The sequence below is a fragment of the Artemia sp. Qi Xiang Cuo genome, chromosome 18 (assembly GCF_049724085.1).
Source record: "Artemia sp. Qi Xiang Cuo chromosome 18, ASM4972408v1, whole genome shotgun sequence".
Taxonomy (NCBI): domain Eukaryota; kingdom Metazoa; phylum Arthropoda; class Branchiopoda; order Anostraca; family Artemiidae; genus Artemia; species Artemia sp. Qi Xiang Cuo.
Window position 1 is genome coordinate 20,476,027 of NC_142811.1, and position 17,529 is coordinate 20,493,555.

The 17,529-nt window shown below is 34.6% G+C and overlaps 1 protein-coding gene across 1 annotated transcript in view; it reads left to right on the forward strand.

Annotated features, from left to right (window-relative positions):
* Positions 1-17,529, forward strand: part of LOC148941308 (protein scabrous-like) — a 32,495-nt gene that overhangs the window by 7,811 nt on the left and 7,155 nt on the right. The window contains exons 3-4 of the mRNA XM_089104364.1: positions 12,762-12,855; positions 16,188-16,376. Of these exons, the coding sequence (XP_088960490.1) occupies positions 12,762-12,855; positions 16,188-16,376 (283 nt within the window). The remainder of the gene's footprint in view (positions 1-12,761; positions 12,856-16,187; positions 16,377-17,529) is intronic.

The following is a 17,529-nucleotide window of genomic DNA, read 5'->3' on the forward strand; positions in this document are numbered from 1 at the left end:
CAACACATTACGAATCAGCACTACACTTGATACTTTTGGAATGGATACTGTTTTAGGGTTCACCATAATCAGTTGAACCCTTCAAAATTTCTTACAAAGATACAGTGTCGAATTGCTGGATGGGAAATCTTGATTTAAGACTCTAAAAGCGAATTAATAGGTAAGATTTTGAGTAAATTGCATAGGAAAGATTAATTCCTCTGTCAATCCAACAAAAAGTGTTATAAATATAACATCAATATTTAAAATTTATGCTCTATATTGTGAAATATTTATCTTTTAAAACTTTTAATGTTGAGTAAGTTTAGTCAAAACAGGACATCAAATGTAAAAAACTATTTCAACTTTTGCCAGGCACGTTTTGAGGAGTGTAACTCAAAGCAAAAAAATCTTTTCTCTTGAAACTCACAGATCAACAGCTCATAATACTCTGTCTGGCTTTTAACTTTTTCTAAGGGCCTTGAAATACTTGATAAATTGCATTATTTCATAAGTTTTTATTTGATGAAAGGTTTGAACATTCAGCACAACAACCCAAATTTTTTTTTACTAAATCTAGTGAGAAATTTTCCCAATCATGTTGGGTAATTTCATTTAATTATTTCCCCGACTATCTTTAGATATACTTTTTTCGATTCATGGCTTATCCGGGTTAAACATACCCCACCTCCAAGGTATGTGTGGATACCCCCCCCCCTGGAAGACCAAATATATATATATATATATATATATATATATATATATATATATATATATATATATATATATATATATATATATATATATATATATATATATATATATATATATATATATATATATATATATATATATATATATATATATATATATATATATATTTACAAATTTTTGAAAAATATTATATTTTATGAAAAAATAAGGATTTCAAGGTGTGAAAAAGAAACTTCTGTTTTTTCATGTTTTTTTTACGACACATTAATGGGACTTCGATTCAAACCGAATAATTTCCAAACATACTTTCAATTTGCAGCTATTAGGTATTAAGAATTTTAAATTCATAATGTCGAGGAGTACAGTGTTTACTTTATTCAATTACATTCTATATATCTTAGCAGTTCTTGTAAAATTTATTTGACTTTATTTCTGCTCATTATTGATTTAGTGTAGCTCTTTTTTTACCTGACCGTAACGGCTAGTGGCATTTCTTTCACAAATTGATGGAGCTGGTAATATTGCTGTGAGAAAAACCACATAAACGTATGATTAGTTACACAAACAAGAAAATCTGAATAATTAAATAGCTTACCATACCCCGTATCCAGGGGATGGAGGTTTACCCTGTTTGAACCCCCCCCCCTCTTTCAAAATTTGTGCCCGACTCGTAGAAAAGTAACCAAAATACATATAGACAGAGTTTTGATGTGCTTTGTGTTTTTGTATACCCCTTCCCCCTCCACCCAAAAATTTCCAAAATTGACCCCCCCCTCCCTTGCCCTCAGAAATGGGGGAACGAAGGGAACGTTAAACTATTTTAAACTGACAACTGTCCAAACATCAAATGTGTATTATACAGTACACAATCACCCCATCTCCCCCAAAACACTTTTCAGCCATTTCTAGTTAAAAATTTTTATTCCAATTCGCAAATCTCATTACCCCTTTTTAAACGTCAATCAAACAATTCTGATTGTAGTGTCCAAGTTTTTAATAACAAAGCCTACACACATGTACACACTATGCTTTCAAAATACCAGTCTGGTTGAAAAACTTGTTGGGTAATTTCTTCGACATTTTTTTTTCATCAATTTACTGAACAGAAGGATTTCACCGTCTACCAAAATTCAGATTTGTTACAACAAATTAATGGACTTTCTGTTCAAATGGAATTCCATCCAAATATATTTTGAATTTGCCACTATTAGTTATTCAGAATTTCTATATACTTTCTGTATATCAGTTACTTTCTATATATTCAGTTACTTTCTACATATTCAGTTACTTTCTATACATTTGGTTACTTTCTATATAATCAGTTACTTTCTATATATTCAGTTACTTTCTATATAATCAGTTACTTTCTATATATTCAGTTACTTTCTATATATTCAGTTACTTTTTATATATTCAGTTACTTTCTATATATATAGTTCTCGTAAACTATCAACCGCTAAGCTTAGCTATTAAGCTTAAATAAACCTATGTAAAAAAAAGATAAAACAAGCTTGAAACTGATCGAGTTTACACTTTCTGTCTTTTAACTTTTCTACTTCAATTATTTGAGAGAGTATACCCCTTTAACACTTTTGGATTGAAATTTCAGTATGCCAGTTCAATTGAAACTTCCTTAAACCGGGTTTATATTCAGACGCCTAAACATATTCAGATAATTTAACAAACAAAAATATAGTAGAAACGAGTATAATATTTAATTAAAGGAGTGGACAAAACAGAACAAAAATCAACAAACTTGAAGAAATAAAGAAATCGGAAGATTTTGATTTCACGCCTGGAAGCCTTTATTAACGGAAAAAAATAAGCTAAATTAAACAAAATATATAAAGAAAAGGAAAACATAAAAAATAAACAAAACTCACATCTTAATAACTTCTAATGTCACTGTGGAAGCTATTCCAATAGAAGTTATTAAGAGGCGAGTTTTTTTTTTATTGCTTTTGTTTTCCTTTTCATGTTTTTTTTTTAACTTAGCTTAATTCATTTTTTTTTCGTTGACAAAGGCTTCTGGACGTAAAGTCGAAATATTAGGATTTCTTTATCATTTAAAGCTTGTTACTTTCTTTTTTGTCCGCGGCTTTGTTTAAAATATTATACCCGCTTTCTCAATATTTTCATTTCTTAAATTGTATAAATGGAAAGGCAGTGTGGTCTATGAAATTACGAAACATATTCAGAACTATTAATCTTACTGAAATGAGTGAGAGCAAAGCTTTCAAGATGCTGTCTAAAACGGAATTTGAGCTTCCCTTTTGCTTTCAAGAGCTTGGAGAAACGAGCTTTCATTTTATTACCTAGCTTATCCTCCAGTATTGAAACGTCTAGGAAATAGGAGTTGTTTCGCGGTTGCTTCACATAACTCAAGGAAACTGGCTCAGCTTGTGCATCCTATTGATCCATGCCTGCACATAGGATGGGGAGTTAGAGTGGTGATGGAGAATTTCATTCAAAGATGGGTCTGAAGGACTCCTCTAGAGAAAGTTGGGCAACTTATCAAAAACTTGTGTTTAATTACTTTAACCAGAGGATATAAACTGAAACTAATTAAAAAATGTTTCCATTGTTCAACCTGAAAATAAGAGGGAAAATCTGCTGAAAATTAAATTAGGGGTACAAATCATTATTTTAGCAACAGAGAAAATCAATAAAGTGTAAAATCAGAACATACTTTCTGTTCAGATTGGAATTCAAATTCTTAATGTGCCATTATTACATTGAGAGTTTTTGAATCAAAACAATCGAAGAGCACTCTAGCTACTCTACTTTATTTGACATCTGTATACTTTTCTGAACTCACAAAATATATAATTCCTAGGTAAAAGAGCTCCGTTATGGATTCTTTGTCTAAAAAAAAATTCACGTCGCTCGTGCGGTAGGTTGGGCATTTTGTCCTTGCGAGTGAGTCACATCATGTATCACAAATAAATAGCATCATTTTGATCACTTCGTAAATTCCCAGTTTGTTCCACATTGCCCTTTTATTATATAGATGATTGACTCCCGATAAAAATCATTCCGTTATGACATCAGTATCTGTGTTTGCTGTATGCACGATATCTGAAAATTTCTTAAGAAAAAAAATCCTATCCTACCGGTATCTGGACGAAGAAAAGATGAAAATTTAATTTATAATAATTTTGTCGTTAATTTTTTTTTTAAATACACACTACAACGCGCGTTTTCACACAAATTTCGTCAAAACAATTAGTCTATAAAATTAACTCTAATTTTGGATTTTTAATAATTTTGGCTATGTTGAATGTGATTCAAATTCTATAGTAGACCACCGTTTATCAGATACAAGTTTTCCTTTAGAATCCATCCATTCGAAAGTTCTGCTTCAGTGCTCTTTTGTTTAACATAAGGAGGTGAACACAGCATGCTCCAAAATTGGCCCAATTAAAATGTGTCTGAGATTAGACGACTTTATATATATTTTTCCTGATGTGAATGTACTGTATTGTATATTGATATTAGCAAGAGCGTATCCAGGATTTTTGTTCCCGGGGGAATTTTTATGGGGCGTGCAAAAAAAAGAAATAATTTGTTTACATATGTTTTTCTTACGTTTTTACTAGTCAGACAAAAATTTCAAGGGGGGTTCAAATATCGCCCCACCCTGGATACGGTCAGCTAATTATAAGTATTGTATTAGTTAGTAGAATATGAGGAGCATGTAGACACCCGTTTCTTCATTCATCTGGATTTAAAAAGCAATCTTCACAGACATTTTTCACATTGCCTAGCTCCAAATTTTGGAAGTAGATTTCAATGTTCTAGATGAGAAATATGAATCATATTGTCGCTGATTTGCAAATTAACTTTAAGGTCTCTTTGCAAATCCTTAAAATACGGATCGGACTCCCTCTCAAATTAATTCTTTTTAGAAAGATTCGTCTTTCGTCTTAAACTTGAAAACAATTCCAATGAAAAATGGATTAAAGTGTTGTTAGATAATAGAATTCCCTCTTCAATCGGATTCCCAGTTCCCAGAGGATGCGGTTGTAAAAGCTTGACCTCTAAGGCAAGACTAAGGCAAGACTTTCAAGATAAATTGAAAAGAGCGATGGAACCCGAAAAAAACATGTTCTTTTGCAGTTCATCTTCTTCTCTGAGATGTTCACAGAGTGACAGGGGATTTGCATTCCTAAAAAGCTTCTTAGCTGTTTTCGCTTTAGGGAAAGAGATTTTGTTATAGAATCGAAAGAGTTCTTTTTTCCAGTACAATTTTATATTAAATATTGAAACCTCGAGTAATATCCTAGTTGCACCCTTAGGGGCGACCTAGTAAAGAGTGAACCCTAGCTCATGAATATCAAAGCTTGAACGAAGGGCTCATTTTTTTCGGAATATACTGTTAGTGTAATTTGATTGGAAATAGGTATAGACAAAAGGAAAAGATTTAGTAAAATAATTTAGTTATTGAAATATTTTTCACTGAACATGTTTCCGGAATTTGTATGCATTCTAAGCTTATTAAGCAAATAAGTCACGCGGAGTCTAAGTTTTATTATCAGTTCTAAACAAATTAAAATCTGCACTGGTTGTGTTACCATTAATGATTTTTCGAAATAACAATCCTTTTAATTTTAAGACTCCTTAATTTTTCATAACCCCCCGCTCAATATTTCATTTTATATTAACAAATGTGTGCTTTTGAATTTTCAAGCCCCCTCCCCTCCCCCGAAAGTAACAAATTCATGTGAATATGCCTGAATGAATGATATTTTCGGAGTTTCATTCCTTCTTTCTTGTTTTGCCTATTTCTGTGAAGATTTTATGACCCTTATAGCCCAAGAAACGTGCATTAACAGGACTCAACTTTTGATGCTGAGCTGTTTCGCGGGTCAACCATAAAGGGTGGGAAAGGTAGGCCTGCGCCAACACAAAATTTTAAAAACATTCATTTGAAGATGAAAGATGAATAAATGAAAATGTTTTTTTTTGTGTAGTTCATTGTACACAGCTTAGAGAACAAAAGATTTCATTTACAAGTTAAATCATATTAGTTGCGTATCAAATGGACTGCGAAATATGGTATATGGTAGGCTACTCTTAGTTACCCTCTCTCAAGTAAAATTCAGACTTGTCTGAAATTTTCTCAGCTATTTTTTCACTCTGACCGTGGACTGCAATATTTTTTTCAGATTTTTGAATAACCGATTTCTGAGAAAACAAACTCGCAAAAAAAAATAATTCAAAAGCGAGGTTTTCAAAAAGAAATAGGATTCTCGTCTTAAGAGTCTCAAAAGACTTGACGAGTCACCCGAGCCTCTGCACCCCATTCGCGTAAAATGAGAATTCCTATAATTTGTAGGGCCTTAACAGCACAACTTGGGATACCAACTTCAATACCAAACTTGCTATTTGCTACCAATTGTAAGGTAGTGCTCTGAGTCTATGTTCCATCGCTTTTAGTTTTGGAGATATTTTAACCTTATTTTTACGTCCTCGGTTTCATCTCCTCTGAAATACCATCTTATTTCGAACTAGAATCATCCATGCGCGCCTCGAGCAGAATTGAATCATTTTGAGCCCCATACCTGCCTATCCTAAATTATGATGTGCACCGATTTTTTTTTTGTGGGGAGAGGGGACGATTTGGGAAATCATGCTTTTTCGTACAAGTTTTCGAGAGTTCGGTTAAGTTTCGCTGTTAGACATATGTTGTTTATTTAGATCATTTAATAAACATTTAAATTGAAAATATAAAAAAACGTAAAATCAATTTTTTTAGGACTCTGAACGGTCGAAAATAATTCAATAGAATGGCAGTAAAAAAAAAGTCCACAACTGAATTATTTGTTGGGGACAAGCCCATTTACATATCAAATGGGAGTGAATTCAGTCAAGTTTCACATCACACCTTCGAAGTTAAAAAAGAGAAAAAAGTTTTGTTTTTTAATTCCTTTGGGCCAGCCCAAAATAATTTCCCAGATCTACCCTTTAGGCTTTTCTGATCTTTTATATTTCTAAGATAAAAAAAAGATGAAAAACAGAATGTACTAACAAGGCCGTATCCCGGGGGGGGGGTAGATCTGGGTAGATCTCGCCAAAATTTTTGACCGAGTCGAAAATTAGTCTAAAAAATACCTGAAAAGACGAAAATACCTGTAAAGACGGGAAAAATCGGGTAACCCACCCCCCTCCCCCGAACAAAAATCCTAGATCCGCTCTTGCATACTAATGCTTCTGTAAACACAAAAGAGGAGAAAAGAGGAGAGAAAAATTTCCTATTTTTCATGACACACATGACAAATCCTGTTCCAGATTACACTTCAGCCTTTCCTAATTAAAAGTATAAGCCGTTAAATAAAAACGAAAATATTAACTTTGGAAAAGTTATTCCCTGCTGTATGTCTTTGAGGAGTAAAAGGGATAAATATGAAGTCGTGAGACTTAATTCACTGAATCACAAGACCTTTATAATTGAAAGTCTAATTTATGAATTACCGCATGAATCCGAGATTACTTATTTAAGTTTCCACGAAGTTTTGTTTTGACAGATAAATTAAAATGCTCCTATTTGATTTTATCACTTAGTACTAATTAGATAAGAAAGCGTGGGAAAGTAAATAGCTTGATTTTGAGAAAAAATATTTTCTATTTACAAATGCTAAAATAAACAGTTTTCTGCAATCGTGAAACACTACACAATAAAAGGTTTTACAAGAGCAGATAAATGTGGGAAATTTAAGGGTTGACGCTAGTAGACACGTATCCGGGTGATCAATTCGAGGGGGGTTGCATGGAGGCGTTCGGCACCCCAGATTTATAAAAACATCTCTATGTTTCCCCAGTTCCGCTACGATTGGAATGCGCCACCTAAGGTACGTGACTTTTTAAAGTCGGTGTCCCCCTAGGAAAATGTTTCGAATATTATTGAAGCTATCAAAAATAAATCCCCACCTTAAATTTTGGGAAACACATTCCTACATTTTGCGAATCGACGCTCTCCTAATTAACATTTAACCCTCTATTAACATCAAAATTTCAAGACCAAACTATTAACATTTTAATTAACCCTCGCATTTCAGGAGAGGGTTAGGGACCCTAATTCATGAAATTGTGGGTTGTTAGGATTTTTTTTTCAGATTTTATAATGAGGATGCAAGAAAAAAGAGGCCTAGTTGTCTAAATCTTGGGCAGTCGTTTTTGCTTTAATTAAAATATCAAAAAAGGTATATTTCAAATTCCAGGCGGAGTTGCAATTAACCCCATAATCCTATGTTCTTCCTTCAATTGGTGTCGCTGAAGAGGGGAGGATCTTCAAAGCAGCAAAAAGTCTGAGGATTTGTATAAAACTTACGCAGAATAGCATAAAAATCAAAATCTCATTAAAAAATATTTTTGCGGGGGGTGGGGTTGTAAAAAACTTCTAAAATGTATCAACAGATTTTAATATGCACTCCTGGTACTTTTTAACGAGTAAAATAAAACTTTGGGGGGACTTCAAGCCTGGTAACCCCCCTCCCCTGAAAGCGTCTTGATGAAGGGTGTTTTTTCTTAAAAAAGCATATAGATGGAAGCAGTGGTCAGTGTGATTTGATTCTGTTGACTAAGCATGTGCTGATACGAGTGCAACGTTTTACATCTTTTCTTAATTGACACGGTTCTGCCTTGAAATTCCCTTTCTTTTATTAAAGTGGGATATCATTTTTTTATTGTCTGTGAAATTGGTTTCTCAAACAAACAGAGACATCATTTGGCAGGGTTAAGGCTAAAAAATCAAACACAATTTTTAAAAAACAAACAAATTCCTTTACAATTGTCGGAATTTTCAGTCTTACTTCCAGAAAAATTTACTGGTTATCGATCCCCTGCCCAAACAAACAAGGGTACAAGATTAAATATAGTTTATTCAAAAAAATGAACTATAGGCCTATATTTGTCTATTAAAGCAAGAGAATAGTTCTTCAATAAAAAAAAATATGAGAGTTTTGATATAAGCGTCTCGTTATGATCGGAAAAAAATTCATCATTTATTAGTCAAGGTCCTACCTTTCCCACAGAATAATACTATCAAATGAATAAACCATCATCAATAACAAACGAATGCCAAATTGATTTAATGTTAATGAAAAGTTAATGTTATGACCAACCGTCATATGCAAAGTAAGTCAAATTTACGTATCATCGCTGTTACATCTAAAGTTCGTATTTTAACATTTTCACACGTCTGGGGTAATCACCAAAAACCGTGTGCTTCTTTCTTAGAATTTTCTGATTGGCTAAAAAAAAATTTGCGAAAAATTCTGATTGGCTGAAAAATTTTACGAAAAATTCTGACTGGCTCAAATTAGTACTACTTAACTCCCGGCATTAGTATCTCGCTTACCATTTATCAGGACACACATACCTATTACTTTCAATAATTTCACCGCCTTATGTACCCGAGACATAAATAGAATCTATTTTCCTATGGGGGGGGGGGCAAGACAAATTTTTAACGTAAATAAATACTTTTGGAGCAACCAATGCTTAATCTCATTTTTTCAACATGCTTATTCATAATTTAAAGAAAAATCAAAAATATTCCACAAAAAAAAAAATATTCCACTCTAAAATAATATTTGATTTTTTTAGGTGGGTAGGTCCATCTACAACTTCCCTCCGATCTATGCCTGTTCTGCCTGCTCCTTAGTTATTAATTCTTCCTTCACTCCTAAATTATCAAATTCTCTTGTTGTACTAGTTTTGCTGTTCTAACTGTTCAAACCGCTCTCTCCAACACTCGTTTTGTTACTAATTGGATCCCATTCCAATGTTTAGCTGGGATTAGATTGGAATGGGTGTTCCTCGTCAACATGCCCATGCAATATACTGCCATAATGCCGCATGACTGTATCTTCCTTATCTTCAGACATTTCCCACATAGTATTCACCAAGGTTGTATCCAGGCATTTTTTCTGAATGGGTGGGGGGGGGGTTTATAAAAAGAGCTTTTAAGAAACGCGTCAAAAAAAATTGTATGTGCCTTTTTGTTACGTTTTTACGATTCGTACAACATTTTGGGAGGGGGGGGGGGGTTCAAACTCTGTAACCAACCTGGATACGGCCTCAACGCCACATCTCCTTAATTCATACTTCAATTCCTTGTCCACATCCCTTAATTTTCTCTTGTTCTCGTAAGATCTATCAGTCAGAAACTCTTATACAAACCCGTTCTCATTTCTACCAAACTTGAAGACTTCTTGCTTATATTCCTAGCTGCTTTTCTAAATTTCCTTCATGGAACATCGTCTACCACTCCTTAAACTATTTTCCTAAAATTGCTTATATTATAAGGCTCTAAGTTCTCCAATTTCATATCCAAGTTAGCCGCAGTAATTCAAAAGGTATTTATGACATTTTTGGAAAATTCATCCCATTTCCCATTCCCTTAAAAAACTTACATCGATTCTGCTAGTCTTCAATTTATGACAACGTGATCAATAAGGCTGTCCGCCTAGCCGTCAAACTTGTTCTATATTAGCTTTAATGTTGTAGTTTGGTGCATTACTAACAAGCATTACTTTATATTCTTCTTATAATACAGATATACAATTCTTTTCATGTCCTTTAATTTTCTAGTAGCTCACTAAAAATTTCACGACAAACAGTTCTTAACAGACATTTGGTATTTTATCGGATATGGTTATTTCACCAGTTATTGGACGAAAAATAAAGGTCCTACATTAAATTTCGAAGCACATTTTTATGGCCGAAAAAAAGAGTATTTAAGAGTACACTTTTTTATATTTTAATTAAATAAATAATAATTGTGTTCACTTCTTACAATATGACTGTGAAACTTTGTTTACAACAATACAAGGTACTTTTATGAAATATTGTAGCCTTTTATATTGATTCCTTTTAATCAATAAATTCAGTTTAAAGATAGTACCCCGTTCCACCCATTTCCACCATTTCATACTTCATTTTGGAGAAGGTCTTCTCACATAAATAAGTAGTACCAAAACAGAAAGCAGCCCAGGAGCAAATTTATGCAAATTATCAAATTGTGTCAGTTGTGTCAGTGTGGCTGATCAAAGTCAATTTTCGTGGTCCATTTATATATGCTGGCTTCAAGGCCAAATTTATTTCGGTGGCGATTTCTGAGACAGTCTTGAGCAATTAGGGAAGGGAAGTCAATAGCCTCCCTTGATTTTAAATTTTTTGAGGCATTTTCATATAAATTTACTCGAAAAAATGTCTAGATTTTGAAAAATATATTTTTTGCTGATTTTTTCATTAAAAGATTGGACAGAAAGCTCTGGCTTCCCTACATTCTTGTGAACTGGTACCCCTAACCCCTGTTCCCACAGTTGACACTCTATTTTAACGGTGATTTAATCTTTCTAGCTTTTAGCACATGTAAAAGTATCTACGACGACTAAGGTACACATACTAGTTCAGCAATGTGATAGTCTCAAAGGCCGTCAAACTTGTTCTATATTAGCTTATGAGCTCTTTCATGACCGAATATGAGTTGACTAAGGTTGTATTCACGGGGAGGTTACCGGGTTGGAACTCCCCCTCATCCGGCAGAAATTTAGTTTGACTCGTAAAGACGTAACAAAAATGCATATAAACGTATTTTTTGCGTTTTTAAAGCTGTTTTTGTAGACCCTCCCTCCCCCCTCCCCGAAAAAAGGAATGCCTTCCCCCCAACAAAAATACCGGATACATTCTTGGAGTTGACTTTTGATAGATTGGTTTTTGTTTTTTATTGCACCTGCAAAATTTTAGCAGTGTATTGCCATGGCTGTTTTCCTTCCTTTGGCCGAATTGGCACAGAGTAGGATTCATTCTGGTTGTATTTATCTGGACATCTGGGCATTAAAGCCCCCCAATCTAAAAATTAATTTATTTTGACACGGGATTTTGCCAATTTATGCTGTGGAACCCCATTACAGTTTTTTTTTTTTTTTTTGTCAACAGTCTGTAGTCTCGTAACGGTAAGAAAAGGAAATTCGAAATATTTTGTAGCGGGGGGAGGGGGTCCCGAACTTATTGTCATCAGGATATCTAGCAGAAGGGTTGTCGGATCTTGACTTGGTCAGAAGTAAGAGAAGTTCTTTTTGTGCTTCTCGCCATCCTTTCCCATTCTAACTTTGGAGAAGAGGAGAACAAATTCTCGTCATTTCGGGATCTTCCAGAAAGGGCTGTCGGATCTCAGCTATTCTTGCCAGAAAATAAGTCTAGGGCTCCTCGTCCTAGTCATATTCTTTGTGAGTTTGTGATCTGAGCTGGGTTCTAGGGGGCCTTTTGAGGGGCCTTCGTCAATTTGGATCTCTGTTGGGTGCTTACCCATTCTGACATCATCCACCAGAATGGATTTTAGATCACAACCCAAGTGAATGGGACGCAAAAAAAAGTGCCCTAGTTGTGTCTTTTGTGATATGCCTGACGTGGAGAAGGAGGTCCATAGATTTTTATCATCGAGACATTTATCAGATAATGTGATGGTAAGGCTTTGGTGATCAGAACGTGCTCCGTCATTCATAGGGGAGGGGATATGAAATTTTTATCATCAGGACATAAGAAGAAAAGTTCTATCTGATCTGAACCAATAGTGGTCGGAAGCATAATTATATGCTTTAATTGTGGATTTTAGTAGCCTGCCGGTGCTTGCCCTCTGTAGGGGGCTCCCTTATTTCTTGTCATAACCCCACTTATCAGAAGAGGCTGTTGGATCATAGAGAATCCCTAAATATCCTTCCTTTGTAGGGGAGGGAAAAGAAGCGGGCCCCTAAATTGTCGTCATCAGGACATCTAAGAGAGGGGAGGTCACATTAAAAACTCTCAAAATAGTGAAATATTGGATGATATGGACTCTTAGCCTCCGCTCCATATACGCAGCTATATCATATGCCTTGGAGCCTGCATGCCATTCTTCTCCTCGTAGCTGCGACGATAAGAATAAACTTAGCGCACAACCTCTTAAATTAAACTTTAATGATTTAGACTTTATCTTTCTCTCTTGTTTTTCTTACTAGAAAATTTCTGCTCAGTTGGATTTCTAGAGATATCAGAGAATATACCACACCCTTTTAATCTTTTAGGATGGAATAAAGAAGGAAGGTGAAGAGGCTATTGTCTCACAAATAGGTGAAATTCAAAAGATTTACAAGAAGCTGCTCAAGAGTCTTCCCCAAAGTAAGTGTTCTTTTGTAATAAAAGCATAAAGAAGAGATTTCTGGAAACAATACATGAATTTAAAAGGAATTTTGGTAATTATTCTACCGGGATTGCTAAAGATTTGAATGTCTTAAAATCTCTTTTGTATGTTTTTGTCTTCATTTAAAAGGTAGGAGAAATTCAGAAGACGCAAAACACTTTATTCAACATCCTTCTCATTTTTTTTTGTTATAGGACTGTAAAAAAATTATTTCAGGAGATAATGTTTGCACCTGAAGTATCTGGTCAGTTATTCTTCTTTAGCTATATCTTTATTATGGCTTTTTCAGGCTAAGTCGCCCGGTTTTTTTTGTTGTTGTTTTTTCGCTTTTCTGCTAACTCCAGTCTTTATTGGTGCTTTTTAGGACCCAAAATGCAAATAAAGCGCAATTGAAGCGATTTTGTTCAGGAAAACTAAATTGATCAAAAATCTGTTTTCGCTAGGCCTTTTTCGCCTAAAGATCCTCACTAAAGTCGGGTTTTCAGTACTCGTGTCGATGCTATTCGGGATCTAAGACGGAGCAGTAGTTTGCCACTTTCGGGACCCAAAGACATCTAAAATCGGGCAGCAGCTTGCTAATCTCGGTACCCTAGGAAATTCAATAAATTAAATTTTTGTTCTGGCATATTTGTTTTTATTAAAAAAAACATTTTTAGGCTTATACAAAAAAAGTATCTTCAAAATTTTATTATGGGTATAAGTTTATTATGAGATTTTGACGAAGAAGAAATGAAGATACAAAATATATATTTTCAAAACATGGGGGAGGGGGAACTTGTAAATCCTCCTCCCAATTGGCTTGACTAAACCAATGGGTGGGATCTCTGCAAAACTTGTTCTGCAATTTTCTTCGGTTAAAGCCACCACATATACTTTGTAGCAGACATTAATGATTATTTATGACTTTACATTTTGGCTCCTGGGGGGGGGGGGGGAGGTTGTACATCAATGAATATAGACTCCTTGTTTTCCTTCCTGTACATTATTTACTGTGCTTTTAGATTCTTAGAAGTCCGAGTCCGAGTACCGAAACACCGACCTTAGTTTTACCTCTTAAAAAAAAAAAAAATTAATACAGTACATTTTAAATTTGCGTTGATACTTTTGTTCATTTGATTAATAGGGTCAATATGATCAGTACTTTGCTCATGGTTAGGGTTTACGTCTAAGGTGGATACTGGTGGTGTAAAGACGCCAGAGAAGGCAAATACTGGAGTTGAAAAGAAAATAATAACATCTGCCAAATTAACTATACTAGAAATTTATGTTTAGTTTATTTTCATATATTATTGGCTTTGATAAAACAATGCAGTTGTAGTGTTTATTTGCATATCATAGAACTGGAGTAAGGAGATTGTTAAAAAAGAGAAAACGTTCTATAATATTATTCTTAAAGCTTTTCTTTATAATTTCAAGATGTTGTCTTTTTTGACGGAATATAGCGTAGAATATTTTAGAAATCAATTAGCAGAGGCTGGCAGAATTAGTCGAGTGTGTGAATAATAGGGGGAGCCTATTGCTATCTAACTTAAAATATGAAGTTTTGTCTTTCAATTTCTTCCCCAAAGTCTTTTCTTCTTTGATTCAATGGAACTTAAGCTCCGCAAAGTAATAATAATTAAAAAAAATGTCAAAGCCTAATATTCACGTAATTTAAGAAAAAAGGTTTCGAAGCTGAAAGTTTGCAAACTCAAAGTTTGAAGCTTAATATTCCTCTTCATTTTTTTTACACTTTTTTTCACGCTCCACAACTCTAATTTATTTATATTCTTTCTTTCTTACTTTCAGAAGTCTAGTTAATTAAAATTATAATTATCAAGTATTAGAGATTAAGTTATAAGGATAATAAAACCAATATAATAGGAGAACCGTTTCAAATCATATAATTATAGTTTTGAGAGTCGTATGCCATTTCAGTTAAAATTATTTCTTTGTTATCTAATTAAGAAATCAATTTATAATTTATTCATGCCTTCCTTCTGGCATGTATAGACGGGGAGATGGGGTCTCGGTCTTAAAAAGTCTTATGAATCTTATCTTTCAATATTTTACTATAACTTTTGCACAATTCTACAATTTTTAAGTTACTTTGATGAATTCCCCCTCCCTACAAATTAAATTATTCTTATGTGCTTGCTAGTCTTTCTATGTTCCTCTTTGTTACTTTTGAGATTAGATTCATTTTTTGAGTCGTTGTTAATCTGTATGACGTACTTGCATAAAAATGACTCACTGGCTCTTCCCCAATTAAAAACAGGATGTGAGCGGTTTTATTGTGACCAAAAAAATTGCGAAAAAGTTTCTAGTCACACATTTGACTGTCCTTCTTCACTGTACTTCTATTCGCGATATCATCTTCAATCACGTATAACCAGCAACATAGCCTCTCGGACGACAAGCATGAAAAACCGATGTGTATGCTCTTTTGGAAGTAACGGAAAAACATAGTTACCACCCCCCCCCAAAAAAAAATGAAGCCCTTTCACCCCCTCCTCCCGGAATCTTTTTTACTGAAAGAAAATCTCCCAGCCGCGAGACAAAACAGGGCAGCCAACGTATAAAATTCATCACCAATTTTATCTACTGAATACATGTATTATAAAAAAGGCGCTTAGATTCAGATACCCGTTGGGTAACGTCACATGAATGATTCAGGGCTGAAGATCAATGATTGGATGATAGTTACTCACACTTACCAATTGCGAAAATAAAAAAAGGATGAAGAATACGGCACTGGACTTTACAGTCCCTATCGGTGATGTTAATGTTCGCTTCACGATCCTTCAGTTAGGAAGTGCAACGGAGGGTGACAGCCATCCTGTGCTATCGCAGACACTTCCTATTCACCTTTCCTAAATTTCTCCAGCTAACCATTTTGAGCTGGGTCGATTCTGACTGGGTTTACAGAACCACGTCACTGACACCGTTCAAACCAAATAACCAGCGATACCTGGATTCAAACCCCTGTCCTCACGGACAAAGACTAGCGTCAGTGGTGGATCCAGGGGATGGCCGAGGGGGCGCGCTCCCCCTAATATAGTCTAAAGTAATTGTAGTTTGCTTAATTAAGGCAAGTTTGCGTTAAATAAACTTACTCCTAACGCAAGTTTGTCGGATCAGCCTCTTTTGCGCCCCTTCTAAAAAAAATCCTGGATCCGCCAATGGCTAGCGTGCTAAGCATTCGGCTAGGACCCCGCGTAGGTAGATATAGGAATATTATCATCATAAATTCTTTTTACGTCTGACTTTTCAGTAATTACTCATTCATGGAAAGAGGCTTTCAAGCATTCATTTGATCATCATTTTTCAGGCTGTCAAGAAGTAAAAAAGTCCGCAGTCTCGACTATATTGCCCTCCAGTTTTAAAGAGCCGATAACAATAGCATGCGATGCGGAAACTGATAAGGGAGGATGGATGATTATACAAAGACGGATTAATGGAGATGAAAATTTCAACCGAGACTGGGATAGCTATAGAAAAGGCTTTGGAAAGCCTAGTGGTAAGCCATTTTCTATTCTTGCCTCAGCTGCCATGGGACAGATATGTAATTTGAAATTTGCTTTAGCACCACAATTAAGTACATAAAACATTTTTGATCGTTTTGGGTTGTCGTATTCTTTTGAAATATTTCTGAGAAGAAAAAGAGAGAGCAGATTTTACGAGTTCATCAGCGATGCTGAGCTGATTAGTAGATATTCCAAATGAAATATGTAGTTATTAGGCGCGTACATGGAAACTTATTTTGGGTAGGAATGGGGGGGGGGGGATAAATTTTAAAGAGGGAAAAAAACACATAATCTTAAGAATGCTGGTTTAGGGCAATGGGGCCTCGTTCACTCATTGCATGATTACGTTCATTAAATAAAGACCTGGAACTAAACACATATAAAAATATACAGTATTTAAATTCATTTTTGAAAATATTTACTAAAGCTAAATGTCATGTCAGCGAGTTACGAATTTTTCTTTTTAGACTTCAATGCAAAGATTTTTTTTGCCCTGGTAAAATTTCTGAAAGAGTTATCCTGCAAAATATATAAAAAAACACATTATAATACCACCGTTTTTTCACAGGGGCCATTCGTGTAGATATCAAGAAAGAATTTGAAGTTAAATTTTCTTTCGGGGAAAATCTAAAACTTTAGGGATTTCCTCGAACACTCGGGGATAGTAGAAGCACTGCTACTGGCCAACACCAGTCTTCACGCAAGTCTATCCAGTACCTTTTACCCCCCAACCGACAAACCACCAATAAACTTGCTGCGGCTTGCATGCCTTCTCGTGGATCTTTGTGCCAGAGCCGTACTTTAACAGCTGCATGTGGCACAAAACAGCTGCATGTGGCACAGGAGTCGCAAGTTGCCGACCACTTGCATAGCGGATATTTACAACTGTTTTTGTTCAATGTTTTAATTTTTATTAAATATAAGTTCTATTAAATTTTGTTGAAGTTAGTTTCTCAAACTGACGAAAAAAGTAGTTTGAAATAAATATTTGTCAAGAAAAATAGATGGCACTCAACGTCGTATCTAAGATTTTTGTTCGGAGGGGGGGGGGCACATAAAACTTTAAACGAATGGATCAAACATTTATTTTATATTAATTTTTACTACATTTTTAAAAGTTGAAAAAAAATTTAGGGGGGAAGGAGG